The sequence below is a fragment of the Callorhinchus milii genome, unplaced genomic scaffold (assembly GCF_018977255.1).
Source record: "Callorhinchus milii isolate IMCB2004 unplaced genomic scaffold, IMCB_Cmil_1.0 Scaffold29, whole genome shotgun sequence".
Lineage (NCBI taxonomy): Eukaryota > Metazoa > Chordata > Chondrichthyes > Chimaeriformes > Callorhinchidae > Callorhinchus > Callorhinchus milii.
The window spans coordinates 1606517-1622143 of NW_024704770.1; the positions used below are offsets into that span (position 1 = coordinate 1606517).

Genomic DNA, 15627 nt, shown 5'->3' on the forward strand with positions numbered 1-15627 from the left:
ACACCCGAACTGTCCTCCTCCCCCAAAAAGGCCTTCAGAATGGGACAGAAATGCACCGGATACACCGACTTAGGGCAGTGAGAGAAAAACTGAGACGCAAGGCGGGCAGGTGAAATGAATGTGTGGAATCTTAAAGGTCAGGTGTAGCGTTAGCATTAGAGGCACCATTTATTTTAGGGTTCAGGGATTCTGCGCTTTTCTCCCAGAGGGTAGAGTGAAGTCTACATTTCGTAGCCTTGAGGGAACAAGCTTAATGGGTCAAATCCGCCAATTAACTAACAACTAGGGTCCTACTTACTGCAAGGTAAACAGAGACGTGTGGAGTGAGGTAACTTGCCTAACATTTTGCCCTGCCCGGGAATCAAACCCAGGTCTTCTCGCTCGGTGAAGCGAGCGCTCTAACCACTGAGCTACAGGACTCCACAGTCCCTCCATCCCTTCAATCCTTCTGGGTGCCCTCCTCTGCATCCTCTCAATCGCTGCAAATGGTTTCCTCTTGCGAAAGATACTTGCACAGACGAGTATAATGGTCAGCCGAGGTGAACCCAGCACTGCATCCTCATCACTCACTGCAACAAGGTGACCTGGAAACCGATACTCACGGGCTGTTGACAAGTGAGTTAACAAGAGAGCTGGGCCAGCACCATTCACTCATGTACTGATCGTCACTCCAAGCCATTACGGTGAAGAGTTATGGCGTTTTGAGCAACACTGAGAACACAAGAGGCGTGGTGCTAGGCGAAAGAAGGCCAAAATCCATCTAGTTTGCCTTTCACCATCCTGGCAGTCACTTGGGAGTCTCAATTCAACTATATATAACAATCCTTGCATTTGTTACGGCACCTTATCACATCACGTCATTTAGACGTCTCTAAACGCTTCACAGAATATATTGTACAGTGGATTGACTGTGTATTTTATGCGCGTACGGCAGTGTCCCACAAACAGAGATGGATCGAGTGAACAGTTTTTTTTTGAGGAATGATTACCCCCGGAAAGCGATCAGCCAATCAACTACCAACCGGGTTCCAATTTACTGCTCGGTAAATAGTGGCGTGTGGAGTAAGGAAACTTGCCTACGGTTTCACCCTGCCTGGGAATCTAACCCAGGCCCTCTCGTTTGCGAGGCGAGTGCTCTAACCACGACTCTACGGGACAAGACAACACTGCCACTTCGTTGCTGGCAAAACAGAAAACGTTTTCTATTAAACCCGACGTGAAGTACTGCAACACCACGCAAGGATTTAGCAGTGAGTTGTCATGGATTTCACCAAATTTGCTTGCAGATATAGGACCGCTACCTTCAAAGGAACATTAGTACTGGGTTCACATAAGGCCACCATCCCACTCAACAGGAAAGGAACAAGTCTGCGGGTGTTATGGTGAGCACTCCAACTCCAAAGGGTTTCCCAGCTTACCTTTGTTCTAAAATTGCTTCCATCCACAAGATTCAAATAGCTCAGCAGTTCCTGGCAGGGTATGTTTTGTGCTTCGTCGAGATGCAGTGTGTGCGTGAGTGAGTGCAAGTGGAGAGGGGGAATGCCTTTTCAAATCCCTTCAGGCCCTGGCACCCCCCCACCCCACCACCACCACCTCTCCGACCTGCTTACTCCTCAACCTGCTGCCTCGGCTCGACTGGCTCCGACCACCTGCTTGTCCCTCGTGCCTTCCGTCCCACCATTGGTGGCCACACTGTCAGCCGCTACTCCCCGAAACCCTGGAACGCTCTTCCTCTATCCCTCTGCCTTGCCCCTTCCTTCCCCATCTTCAGGTCGCACCTGAAGACCTTCCTATTCCACCGCGCCTATGCTCACCTCCCCCCCTCCCACACCTCCCCCCCCACTCCGCGTCATGTTCTGCCGCTGTCAAGAGCTCCGGGACGCTACCTTGCATGACAGGCCGCTGTGTAAACGCTGCGTCGAATGGGATGGAACTGGCACACATTCAAACCATCAAGACTCAGCGCCAGCTTCTAGGTACATCACCACTATGAACGGTCCCATTTCTCGACGCCAGCCAGTCAGTTTGTGGTAACTCCTACGCACGTTTGTGCTGCGCATTCACGCCCTTTGGAAACTGGTCGGCAACTTCCTAAATCAATTTCACTCGCTCGCTTGCAGGGAAGTGAAGGGGCAAGTCGCGCCCTCAGTCAGGGATTGATTCAATAATAATAATAACATTATTAATCCTTGCATTTGATACAGCGCCTCGTTGAGAACTCTCAAATTGCTTCACAGAATACACCGTAAAGTGTGCTGACTATTTTGTGGGAGGATCGTGGCAGCCAATTGCGCACATTACTGTCCCGCAAACACTTTTTGGGGGGGGGGGGGGAGGAGAGAGAGGGGGGGATTATTACCCCAGGAAAGCGATCCGCCAGTCGACTAACAACCGGGTTCCTACTTACTGCTGGTAAACAGAGGCGTGTGTGTGGAGTAAGGAAACTTGCCTAAGGTTTCGCCCTGCCGGGAACTGAACCCAGGTCCCCGTGCTCGCGAGACGAGTGCTCCAACCACTGAGCTACGTCACTCGACGTAGCTTTGAACAAACCCAGTGTACTATCCGCTCCATGTTGGGCAGTACTTCTATGAAGCTGGATATCACGAACTTGGGCCAGGTTTATTGAGAGAATATCTGTACTGAACCGCACTCAAGATGGTGCAACATTCAGAAGTTAAACAGTAATAATAATATAGTAATCCTTGCATTTGATATAGCGCTTTTCACTTCTTCTGGACGTCTCAAAGCGCTTCACAGAATATACTGTAATGTGGATTGACTATATTTTGTGGGCGAAATGTGGCAGCCAATTGTGCATAGCAGCGTCCCCCAAACAGTCGTGGATTGAGTGGCAAAATTATTATTATTTTTAAAATTGATTTATTATTATTTTTTGAAGGGATTATTAGCCCCGGAAAAACAATTCACCAATTGACTAACAACCGGGTTCCGATTTACTGCTGGTCGTGCGTGTGTATGTGTGTGTGGGGTAAGGAAACTTTCCCAAAATTTCGACCAGGAATCAAACCCAGCTTGCGAGGCGAGTTCTTTCACCGATACGTGACAGGACTCCAAATTAAACTTTTCCCTAAAAGTTCTTTCTTCCCTCTGCTTCTAAGTTAACGTTTCATAATTTATTCACTTTAGTGCATTCGGTGAAAAGCTTTGAGACTCGTCGAAGACGTGATAAGGCACTATATATCAAATGCAATGTTTCTTATTGTTATTATTTACTAGTATCTTTGTTATGTGATCTTTCTTTATGGACAGCAGCGAGAAGCAATGAAGATACCACACTGAGCCCAGGAACTCTCGCACTGAAACGTGGCCAAGTCAGAAACTGGCAAAAGTTTTTTTCCTCTCTAGTCATGAGATACTGAAACAAAACAATTGTATCCTCACAACACGGGAAAGAGATTGATAATGGATCTACTTGTCTGTGTGGCTCAGTCACACATGATGCACTTACCCACTGAGCTATGTGAGAAACCCTTCATTATATTTGCGGTGAAACTATTGTACAAACCAGTTAATTCACAAAACAGGGGAACGAGAGAGGCTGAGGCAAGAGACGGGAAAGGCGAGAGTGTGATAGTGAAAGTAAGGCGAGAAAGGAGAGGCACCCAGAGACAAGGGAGGCAGAGACGGGACGGGGAGAGTCGGAGTAAGAGAGATAGGGGTAGGGGTGAAGAGAGAAGTGTGGGGGGACAGAGAAAGAGGCGGGCAGAGAAGGGGAGCGAGGACGGAGAGAGGAGGCAGAGCGAGGGGTGGGGGGGAAGAGAGAGGGGGGATTGGGAGAGAGGGTGCAGAGAGGTGCGGAGAGGGAGCAAAGAGAGAGAGAGAGAGGGAGGGGGGGAAGGCAGAGAGGGGGGGCACAAAAAGAGAGAGAGGCTCAGAGAGAGCGGGGAGGGGGGGGAAGAGAGAGAGAGAGAGAACGAACCTTGGAAACGTACAGCACAGAAGGTGTCTGAGCCACTGATCGTCAGCCACACTTACCTGCCCTCCCCCACTGAAACCTATCTGATGGCTACGTCTCTCTTGAAGGCCAATATGGATTCTGCCTCAAACACTGCTCCCGGGGAGGGGGGGGGCAGGAAATTCTACATCTATTCACTGTGCGGTTTTAGACCAAATACCTCCCAACCTCCCCGTTCGCTAACTATCTCAAGCTGACACCCCGGAGTCACCGACTGACTCACAGACGCGTGGAACTAATTTCTCTCCATTGACTATCAAAATCTCTCCTAGTTCTAAACTCTTCTATCAGGTGCCCCCCACTCCCCACCTCAACCTTCTTCCCCCTCCCAACCCAATAAAGAAAAGTCAAGGTCTACTCTCGTCTCCGTTCGCTCATTCCCCGTCGCTTTGATGTGCTTGAGAAATCGCCTTCGGAGAGCGCTCTTGGACGCCACCCTACGCGGGGGGGCGCTATATAAGTGCAAGTTGTTGTTGGTTAATTTCCTGCCTTCCCACCTTTTAAGAACATAAGAATTAGGAGCAGGAGGAGGCCATTCGGCCCCTCGAGCCTTCCCCCGTAAATCCCATAAGGATTTATGAACATTAAACCCCCCTCCAGTCCCTTTGCTCTCCGACTCCTTTTAATATTTACCACCGACGTAATTGTTCCCCTCATTTCTTCTCCCAAAACGTGTGTCACCTCACATTTGTTTGTATTAAATTGTATTTGCCATTTTTCTGCCCAATCAACTAATCTTCTACATTCCCTTCCTCTCTCGCGCGCGCTCTCTCTCTCTGCCCCCACCTCTCTCAACATCCCATTCCTCTCTCTCTCCCCCCCACTCTTTCTCCGTTCCCCCCTCTCTGTCTGCCCCACTTCTCGCTCTGACCCCCTCTATCTGCCACCACCCCCTCTCTCAGTGCGCCCTCTTTTTCCCTCTCCATTTCTCTCCGTCACCTTCTCTCGCTTTTTACGGGTCCTCTTATCTATCTCTCGTTTCCCCACCTACCCTCTCCTCCCCCCATCTCACGCTCTCTCTCTTCCCCCCCCCCACCTCGCGCTCTCCCTCCCCCCCCACCTCGCGCTCTCCCCCCCCCCCCACCTCGCACTCTCCCTCCCCCCCCACCTCGCACTCTCCCCCACCTCGCACTCTCCTCCACCTCGCACTCTCCTTCTCCCCCCAACACCCACCTCACACTCTCCTCCCCCCCACACCTTGCACTCTCCTTCTCCCCCCACATCCACCTCGCACTCTCCTTCCCCCGCCCCCACCTCGCACTCTCCTTCTCCCCACCCTCACTCTCTCTCTCTGCCCTTTCTCTTTCTCTGTGACCCACCTCTCTCTAAACTTGTAGATGACATGAAAATAGGGAGTGTAGTTAACAATGAAGAAGACACAGACAGTTGATGAGTTGATTGGGCAGAGAAATGGCAAATAAAATTTAATGTAATGCAGGGAAGTTATACATTTGGGAGGAACGGAACAGTTATGTTGGTGGTAAAATATAACAACAACTTGCATTTATATAGCGCTCCTCACTTGGGTCAACATCTCAGAGCACTTAACAGTGACGGAGCCTGATGCCGAGCCGGGGGGAAGAGGAGGAGGAGATGGTAAGCAGGGTCGAAGAGGAAGGTCTTCAGGTGTGATCTGAAAAGGGGGAAGGAGAGGGCAAGGAGGAGGGATTGAGGGAGGGAATTTCCAAAGCTGTGGGGCGTAGTAGCGTGGCCACCGATGGTTGATCAGAAGGGACGAGGGATAAGCAGGAGACCAGAGCCAGCTGAGCGGAGGAGGCAGGCTGTGGAGCAGAGAGTAAGCAGGTCGGAGAGGTAGACAGGGAATAAGGGGATTCGTAGATGAGTGTGAGGATCCTGAAGTCACGGAGAGCGAGAGAAAGAAAGAAAAGGTGGGGCAGAGATAGAGATGGGGCAAAGAAAGAAAAAGAATGGTAAGCAGAAAGAGGGCAGCTGTATGAATCCATGCTGGAGTAAGGAATACAGTGTTGTTTATATAGAGAGGAAATCTGGAACAGAGAATGCGGCCCTTTCATCTTCAGGACTGATGTGCGAGTCCGAGCCCAGCAGTTAGAGAAGTGCATTCGAGCATTCCCACAACTTAGGAAAAGTTAGGATCAAGAGTGTGTGCCTCATCTAACAATAGTAATAATAGTTCTTGCACTTACAGCGCCTTATCACGCCTTCGAGACGTCGCAAAGCGCTTCACAGGGATACACTGTAAAGTGAATTTACTGTGGGCGAAACGCGGCAGCCAACTATTATTATTAATTGTTTGGGGACAAGTCTGCAGGGCCGTGGGGAGAGAGCGGAGGAGTGCGGTTGATTTGGAAAAGCTCTTTTCAAAGAGCCGACACAGACAAGATAGGCCGAATTGCCTCCTTCTGTGCTGTATAATTCTATGATTGTATATTTTGTGGAGCGAAACGCGGGAGCCAATTGCACACAGCAATGTCCCACAAATAACCATGGATTGAGTCACCGATTTATTATTATAAGGAGTTATTACCCCCAGAAAAATGATCCGCCAATCGACTAAAATCGGGTTCCTACTCACTGCTAAAGTAAATAGAGGTGTGTGGAGTAAGGAAACTTGTCCAAAGTTTCGCCCTGCTCAGGAATCAAACCCAAGTCCTCTCATTTGTGAGGCGAATGCTCTAACCACTGAACTAAAGGACTCCACGTCTCGGACAGAGAACCAGGTGGAAACAGCAGAGAATGTGTGTCTGGTGAAGAGTTAGTTAAGTTTTTAGTTTGGTTGTTGGTGAACAAGGTTAGAGGAAAATCACATTGCACGCTGCTTGATGTTCAGTCTGACAGGAGGTGAGAGACAGAATCAGTAGAGAGAGTCAGAAAGTTCTATCAGCCACATCAGCGATTATATCTCAAATTGGGTTCAAGTGGCTGTGTCGGCAGCATGAGGAATAAGGAAAATATAATCCTTGCATTTGATGCAGCGCCTTATCACGTCTTCGAGACGTCTCAAGCGTTCCACAGAATATACTGTAAAGTGAATTGACTGTATATTTTGTGGGCAAAATGTAGCAGCCAATTGCGCACAGCAGCGTCCCCACGGAGTCGTAGATCGAGTGACCAAATTATTATTCTTTTTTTTTTAAAAACAAAATGTAATCGACTAACAAGCCGGTTCCTACTTACTGCTCGGTAAACAGAGGCGTGCGTGTGGCAAGCCTTAGGCAAGTCAGGGAAGGAAACTTGCCTAAGGTTTCTCCCTGAACTGCCCGGGAATCAAACCCGGGTCCTCTCAACCACTGAGCTACAGGACTGTGGCTTTACGTACGTCTGTCTAGGACTTGGGGTGGGGGTGGGGGGGGGGTGGTGGTGAGATAATATGACACCGAATGAAAAAAAAATCAAAAAATCTGTTCCCCGAATATTTGATTCGTCACTTTAATAACTGTATATACAAAAAAATACAATGTCAACTTCATATAAATTGAAGGTACAGCTGGCTACAAACTCCGTTAAGTAGCTCTGGCAAATGAGAACATTCTGAAACAAAGACCTGGTGTTATAAGCTCCAGTTATTTTACTGCCGTTTTACCAGAAATACAGCTTTTTTTAAAAAAAAATCATCTCATGTTTCCAGAACTGCCAAAACACTCGTTTAAAAACTATGCTTCCCCCCCCACCCCTTACATGCAACGTGTAATAAAAAGCTACTCCAGCTTATCAATCGATCCCCCTGACCCCCCCCCCCCACCCACCCCCCAAAGGCGAAAAGAAAAAATAAATCAGAAAAATATTACAATTACAACGTTTCGAAAAAGCAAAAAATAAGTGTGTTTTTTTTCCGCCGTTAGAAAACATGCAAAAGTCAAAATAAATAAGATATACAATCGAGTGAATACAAAAAAAGAGTTTGGGAACAACACTGAATCGTTTCATCACAACAAAACGGGTGTTACATAATCTCCGGTTTTACTTCAATTACAAATTTCAGCTTTTTTTTTTGAAGCTTACAAACTTTTTTTTTAAAAAAACCTTCATGTATATAAAAAAAAACAGAAAATAGCCAACGAGTGCTAAGTTTTTGACTGAGGGACCAGCTATAGCGTTTCATGAACCGAAGGAAGTTCTGCTGCTCATTAAGACACTCTTAAAAAAAAAAGAACCTTTAGTTTGTCGGTGGGGGGGGCAAAAAAAAGACGCAAAATGCCTTGCTTACCGAGTTCATCGACCCGATACGTTAACTGACTTTCCTCTCCACAGATGCTGCCTGACCTGCTGAGCGTTACCAGCCGCTTCTGTTCCTATTTCAGATTTCCAGCGTCTGCAGCATTTTGCCTCTGACTTGCGTTCCGCCTTCGCTGAAGGCATTCTGAGCGAGAAGCATCCCTGACCTATGCTGTGCACCATTACCAACCCAGCGCCAAGTCCGATCCAAAGTGCAGGCTCGCTCCGCGTACATCATTCCCACACCCGCAACCGATCGACCGAGCCTTAAGCCAAGCCACACGCGATCAGTCTGGCCCGCTGAAGAATCCATCTCGCGGGATCTAACAGCACTTACAAGAGAAACCTGACAAAAAACTCCTTCCTAACCAAAGTTTATTGCCTCCACAACAATTACTGAGTGTTACTACTGATTGCCTACTACTGATGCACTCGTTTCGACTGGAGAGAGAGAGAGAGAGACCTTTTACTCCAAGGACAGAAGCAGTCAGTGCAAGTACGTACATACATTTGTCAGCATAACCGGGCCTCGTAGAGCAAAGCCTAGAGACGTGTCACTCGGAATAAAAGTCTAGCAATGGCAACATAAATATTCACATTGATAAACCAGGAACTTCTTCAAGTATCGTATCACAGCACCAGTATTGGAAACCCTACTCCTGTCACTCATTATTACTGCTAAACATTTAATGGCACTTGCACCAAAAAAATCTCGAAAACTGCTTCTGTGTTAGGAACTCCTCTGCTAATAATAACTCATCTTTTCTATCCCGACAAAATAATATCTCGGGGATACGCTATATAGTTTGGGACACGACATGTTATGTGATTGCCAGGATGGTGGCAGGTGAACTGGATGGGCTTTGGTCTTCTTTCGCCTCGCAAAATTCTTATGTTCTTAAGCGCTGTGTGAAATGATAAATAAAGGCTTTAAAAATCAGGTTCGGGTTGTAATAGCAGTTGGCGAGTGCTGTGTCAATACAGCGTGCTCCCTATCCTACATCATACGTTCGTGCACACAGTTAAAATAACCTTGGTCACTGCCCAGAGAAATGGGAATAACCCTCACGTTAGCGTCAGGCTCTCATCTGGGATCAATTCCAATTCTCCCCCGTTTATCCTCCCTATGAGGGAATTTAAAACCACTCCCAAATGCATCTCGCCTTATCACATCTGTGAGACGTCCCAAAGCACTTTGCAGAATATACTGTAAAATGAATTGATTGTATATTTGTGGGTGAAACGCGGAAGCCAATTGCGCACAGCGGCGTCCCACAAACAGTCAGTCATGGGGGGTGGGGTGGGGGGGAAGGGGGGAAGGATTATTATGCGCCAAAGGTTTTGCCGCTCACAGGAATCAGACCTGGGTCCTCTCAGTTGCGAGCCGAGCGCTCTGACCACTACGCTACAGGATTCCACAAAGTTTAGTAGCTTATACAGTTATCTTACTTCACTATATACAGGTCTGTATGGTCAATCCAAGCTTCCCAAACTGAGCGTGTGGTGAATAGAAGATAAAGAAAATAAGGACGAGGAGAGAGGCGGATAAGGAAATGAGTGGCCACAGCTTCAGACCAGGGCTGGAACCCACACGTAGGTTTTGGGTGAATACACAATCGATTGCGTGAAATTTGCATTTTAATATAAAGTGTTAACACGATACGACTTGCAGCGAAGCGCAATGGACACTTTAAAGTAAAGACACCACCTGCGCCTCTCCCCGTGAGTGTTCTTCTCTCTTTCGGCATTGTGGAGTAAACTTCAGCTCAGTGAATTGCTCTCCCTCGCTTGCTCGCTCTCACATTGTTGTAGTTAACAATAAAGGCACCAGCTCGCCGGAAACTAGTAAGTCAACAGCACGTGAAAAATCCAAGCAAATAGAAGATAGCACAAGAATGGTTGTTAAAGAGCTGGAGGATTACATAAACAACTGCCTCCACGCGACACAAGCCAACTATTCTGGAGAAACGAAACCAAATAAATAATAATAATAATCCTTGCATTTGATGCTTATCATGTCTTCGAGACGTCTCAAAGCCATTCACAGAAATATACTGTAAAGAGAATTGACTGTACATTTTGCGCACAGCCAATTGCGCACAGCAGTCGTGGACTGTCCAACAAACAGTCGTGGATTGAGTGACCAAATTATTATTTATTTTGTTTTTTTTGAAGGGATTATCACCCCCGGAACAGCGGTCTGTCAATCGACAAACAATCGAGTTCCTACTTACTGCTGGGTCAACGTGTGGAGTAAGGAAAGTTGCCCAACGTTTCGCCCTGACTGGGGATTGAACCCGGGTCTCTCGTTCGCAAGGCGAGCGCTGTAACCACTGAGCTACAGGACTCCACAATAATTGGCAACTGGTCTGGAGAAACCAAATCAAATAAATAGACCAAATAGTCAAGCGTTTCCTTCAGGGAGATTTACAGGCAGCAGCGACAACAGGCACAGATTACCCCGCACCCAAGGATACACAGCTTTAGATGCACTGAATCCATCACATCAGTTTGAACAGTCCTTCAAGTCACAAGCAACTGCTGCACTGTACAACAACAACTTACATTTACACAGCGCCCTTTCATGTGGAGTCTCGCCCCGAAGTGTTTGACGGTGGCAGAGTCTAAGGGTGGGGAGGGAGGGGGCAAGGCGGAGGGATTGAGGGAGAGAGTTCCAGAGTTTCGGGGCATAGTGTAGCGTAGGGAGGTGCGAGGGGCACGAAGGGATTTGAAAAGAACAACACTCGAGTGAGTTAAATGGAACACATTTTGCCCGGCAGTGAAATAAGCTGAGCACCTCCTGGTGAGATGCATCGCCATTTTCACCGAAATGATACCCGGGGCTTTGTGTGGGAGTATAAACACCAAATGGCCTGCGCGCGCTTTACACAACCCTACGCAACTCCAAATTTTTCAGGCGGATTCCAAACGCCGTTCTGAAAATGTCTGCAATTTGCACTTTCCGACAAAGGCGATGTTATAATTGCAGCAGATCTGATCAGGCTGAGGTTTCACGAGCGCTCTCGCTACTTCAGGTGACGCAACACGAGACCAGAAGACCTTCGAAAAATGCGAAGGGTTTTTAACCAAATGCATTTGAGGTTCACAGTAAAACCGCCTATGGGATGCGGGGAGAGAGCGCTGAGAAGCGCGATTAATGGGGGGGGAAAAGAAAAAAAAGGTAATTTGAAGAAACAGGTTGGGCCGAATGCCTACCCCCTCCGCCCCCCCGAATGTGCAGTAAATTTTGAGTTTCCAATTGACTTTGAATTGCATTTCTATTTGTCTTTCCACGAAAGCTAGCGGCCCATCCTGCGACCATCAGCAACTGAGGGTTTGAGTGTATTTCAAAGGAAACCCATGACTGCAAGGTCATCTTGTCAAACCATGATATCTCTCAATCCCCAGCACCCAGCGCAAGGTGGCACAGGTTATTTGTAATCAATTGTACAACAGCAGGATATATTGATATATATAATAATGATCCTTGCATTTGATACAGCGCCTTATCGCGCCTTCGAGACGTCTCAAAGCGCTTCACAGGATGTACTGTAAAGTGCAGCGACTGCATATTTTGTGGGCGAAACACAGCACAACTACAACATTGCACTCAGCTGGCTGACCTCGCAGTTCCAAACTCCGCACTCTGTGGCTATTACACAACCGGTTACACAGCTTACACTAAAAAGTTCACTGGGCTGAACAATAGCATCGGTGGCGAAGATCACATCATCCATCCATCACAGGCCATTACACATCAGATAACATTTTGTAAATCATGAGCGGGTAATACAAAACGTTTGACAATTTGCCAATCCGGGATCTATTATTAAATACATACAGCGACAGCCCCTTACAAACAGTTAGCATCAGTGGGACAAAATGTACAGCAAAGATGAGCTGTATGTGTACAGTGAGAGTCACCCGCAGTTGTCTGATCTCCATGTTAAGGCAATTAAGAAACCTACTGTACAATTTCCGATCAGCCTCATCATGTTACAGATTAATTAGAAGGCAGTGGGTTATTTTGGTGGAATAATATTTGAGAATTTTACAATATCAACAAATCCAGTTTCAATTTCCACACAAAACACTGGGGGCGTTATGAAAACACTTGACAAAGCCGTCGGCAAAACGGACAGAAGTAAACATCACACAAATAACCCGCTGACGTGCTTTCAATGCAAGACCTCTGGAGCCAAAGTAAGGGATGATCGGGAGGAGTTACAAGGCTGTAATTCACTGAAGGGAGTCTGAAGATACAAACCACCTGAGTGAGTGGAAGCAGAACGTGTATTGGAGGAGAATGTAATAATAATAAATCTTGCATTTGCAATAGCGTCTTATCTCGTCTTCGAGATGTCTCTAAGGCCTCACAGAATATACTGTCAAGTGAATCGACTGTGTATTTTGTGTGCGAAACTCGGCAGCCAATTGCGCAGTGTCCCACGAACATTTCTTTTAAGGGATTATTACCCCTGGAAAAGCAATCAACTGGGTTCCAACTTACTGTTAGGTAAGCAGAGGCATATCTGTGGGGTAAGGAAACTTGCCCAACATTACGTCCTGCCCAGGAATCGAACCCATGGCCTCTCGCTTGAAAGGCAAGTGCTCCAATCACTAAGTCACAGGACCCCATTGTAATCTGAATTTCAACTTTAAATTTGTTTCAGGGGTAATGGGATGGGGTGGGGGAGGGAGGAATCATTTAAAGTTGACTGGGAGGGTGGAGGGTCTGAGATTGTCATTATGTAATCGCCACACGACTGGTAATTTCTTAAGGCAATTAAAGGGAAATTTGGGTTAAACAGTAGATGCTAAGTATACAAAACAGACGCCTGGTAGGGAAATGATAAGGCTGCAATTTTACTATGTGAAATCAATTTTACTATCAAACTGCAAATGCCTTGAATATTTGAACCCCAACAAATTACAGCAGTGAAACAGACTCCCTGGCATTTTATATATAATAATAGTCCTTGCATTTGATAATAATCCTTGCATCCTTGCCTTATTATGTCTTCTAGACGGCTCAAAGCCCTTCACAGAATAAACTGTGAAGTGAATTGACCGTATGGTTCGTGGGCAATACCTGGCAGCTAATTGCACACAGCAGTGTCCCATCAACAGTCATGAATTAAATGGCCAAATTATTATTTTTATTTTAGGCAATAAAATAATGGCAATGTGAGACAGGGTTTATGGTGGCAGAACTCAAGGTAGATAAGAGCGTGACTGCCAAATGTGCCCTACGAAAGGGGTTCAAAGTACAAGACCTGGGCACCAATCGCTGAGATATAACCAGTTTACAATCTTATTTTTTGTGGTGGTTTGAAAAAAAACATGTGTAACTCACTCACTCACTCACTGTGAGACAGTCAAATGCACAACACAGCGCCATGAAAAATCTAGTCTTAAGCATTGCTCCGTTTCCAATCCTGTGCAGCGCTACGCGAACTGCGCTCACTTTGTCTCGCAAAAGTGGCATCGTCACAGTCAGTTCCCACCAGAAAAGGCGTACGTGCGGATTTCACACGCAGGTGAAGTCATTTGAGGTTTATGTTTATGTCGTCAAAAGAGGAGAGGTAGTCAAACTTAAAAATCCCATTTTTGAATATATATATATATACACACACACACATATATATAAGATATATATATATATCTATATATAAAAAATGATTTTTTTTCCCATTCCCTTGAAGCTGCGTTGTGGTTTGAACAAGTGCAATTTAAGATCATTTTTATGGCTTTCACCGGCTGTTACACCAGCATTATTGCACCGCTGTTCTGTGCCAGCTGTTTAACAGACATAATCACCAGAGAATCTTTGCAGGAATGTCAATATTTCACACGAGAAACTCTTACCACAGGAGTCCGTCCGTCCATCCATCCGCTCCGTTAATCTGGTAAATTATCTACTGCAGCCTGGTTTGTTTAGCCAGGTTATTGGCTGTTGCTTGGAACACTAGCATCGGGGTGGGTGGGTGGGTGCTGTGTGCGGAGAAAGTGGGGCTGAGGTGGGTGGGTGGGTGGGTGGGTGGTGGGGGTAAATGGGTGCTGCTGGCACCAGGCCAGCCACAGGTTCAATGACTGAGAGAATTGACGCTAACCTGTTTCAGAGTCGTTACTGTCAGAGGAGCTGGAGTCACTACTGCTGTCCGACTCCGACGAGCTGCTGCTGCTCCTGATCCTGGAGGGACCCCCGGTGTCCATGCTTACGTCGTGCTTCTCTGCTGCACAGAACAGAATTCCTAGTGAAAATCAGCCACGTACGCCACAGCTCCCCCTCCCACCCCCCCCAACCACCGCGACACAACCGCTCAACTACGATACACCCAACAGAATACACAGTCGATCCATTTGCAATACATTCTGTGAAGTGCTTTGAGACAACAACAACAACTTGCATTTACACAGCGTCTTTCACGCTCCGAGGCGCTGGATAGGACTGCAGGTATTTGGACTCGAGCTGTGGGGGGGGTGCGATCAGGGAAGGTGTAGGGCAGGGAGGGTAGGAGCGTACACAGCGCTCCTCGCACAGGGTAGAGTACCAGAGCGCTTGACAGTGGTGGAGCACGACCCCGAGCCGGGGGGGAGAGGGGGAGGTGACCGTAGGTATGGTCCAAGAGGAAGGTCTTCAGGCGTGACCTGAAGATGGGGAAGGAAGGGGCAAGGCGGAGAGATAGAGGGAGAGTGTTCCAGAGTTTCGGGGTACTGGGGGAAACCACTGAAGCGCTTTTACCTGACTAACTTCCTTTAAGTAAATCTTATTGAAACCCACAATTCTATTTGTACAGAATTATACAGACATTTCGCCCACAAAATATATAGTCAATTCACTTTCCAGTGTATTCTGTGAAGTGCATCGAGACATCTCGATAAACTGTACAGCAATATATTTTGAGGCCGAGCATAAAGTTGCCTCTTCCTTGGGAGCACGATCGTTATTTTTATTCCCCAAATCCCACAAGTTATTGGTTACACTGCAGCCGTGAAGCTGAGGAGATAAGCTCTGGTTACCTGGGAAACCCAATCACCGACTCCAACGCTTCTGTGCAAACAAGTGTGTGAACGCTGCAAACTCGTGGTGTTGAGACGCTACTAGTCTGCCTTAAATCGCATGAGCGAGGCCCTGCTATCAGTGCAACAGATAACACTCAACCTTCAAAATGCTTCAGAGTATGGGGGAGTTTCTCCTGGCGATCAGCGTGAACAGAAAAACTATTTCCTCTGGTGGATGGGGAAAATCCAGAACAAGGGGTTGTGAAATACTGTAGCTCAGTGGTTACAGCACTCGCCTCACAAGCGAGAGACCTGGTCCAATTCCCGGCAGGATGAAACATTAGGCAAGTTTCCTTACTCCATATGCCTCTGTTTACCTAGCGGTCGATCGACGGATCGTTTTTCCGGGGGTAATAACTCCTTCCAAGAATAATAAATCGGTCACTTCAATC

The 15627-nt window shown here is 47.1% G+C and overlaps 1 protein-coding gene across 2 annotated transcripts in view; it reads right to left on the bottom strand.

Moving 5' to 3' along the window:
* The window catches only part of brd4 (bromodomain containing 4), a 97141-nt gene that overhangs the window by 11408 nt on the left and 70106 nt on the right, over positions 1–15627 (bottom strand). Inside the window, exon 12 of one of the 2 annotated variants that reach the window (XM_042344729.1) lies at positions 14284–14406. In XM_042344729.1, coding sequence (XP_042200663.1) covers positions 14284–14406 — 123 coding nt within the window. Of the gene's footprint in view, positions 1–14278; positions 14407–15627 lie in introns of those variants that run through there. The other variant, XM_042344730.1, reaches the window with a different exon arrangement.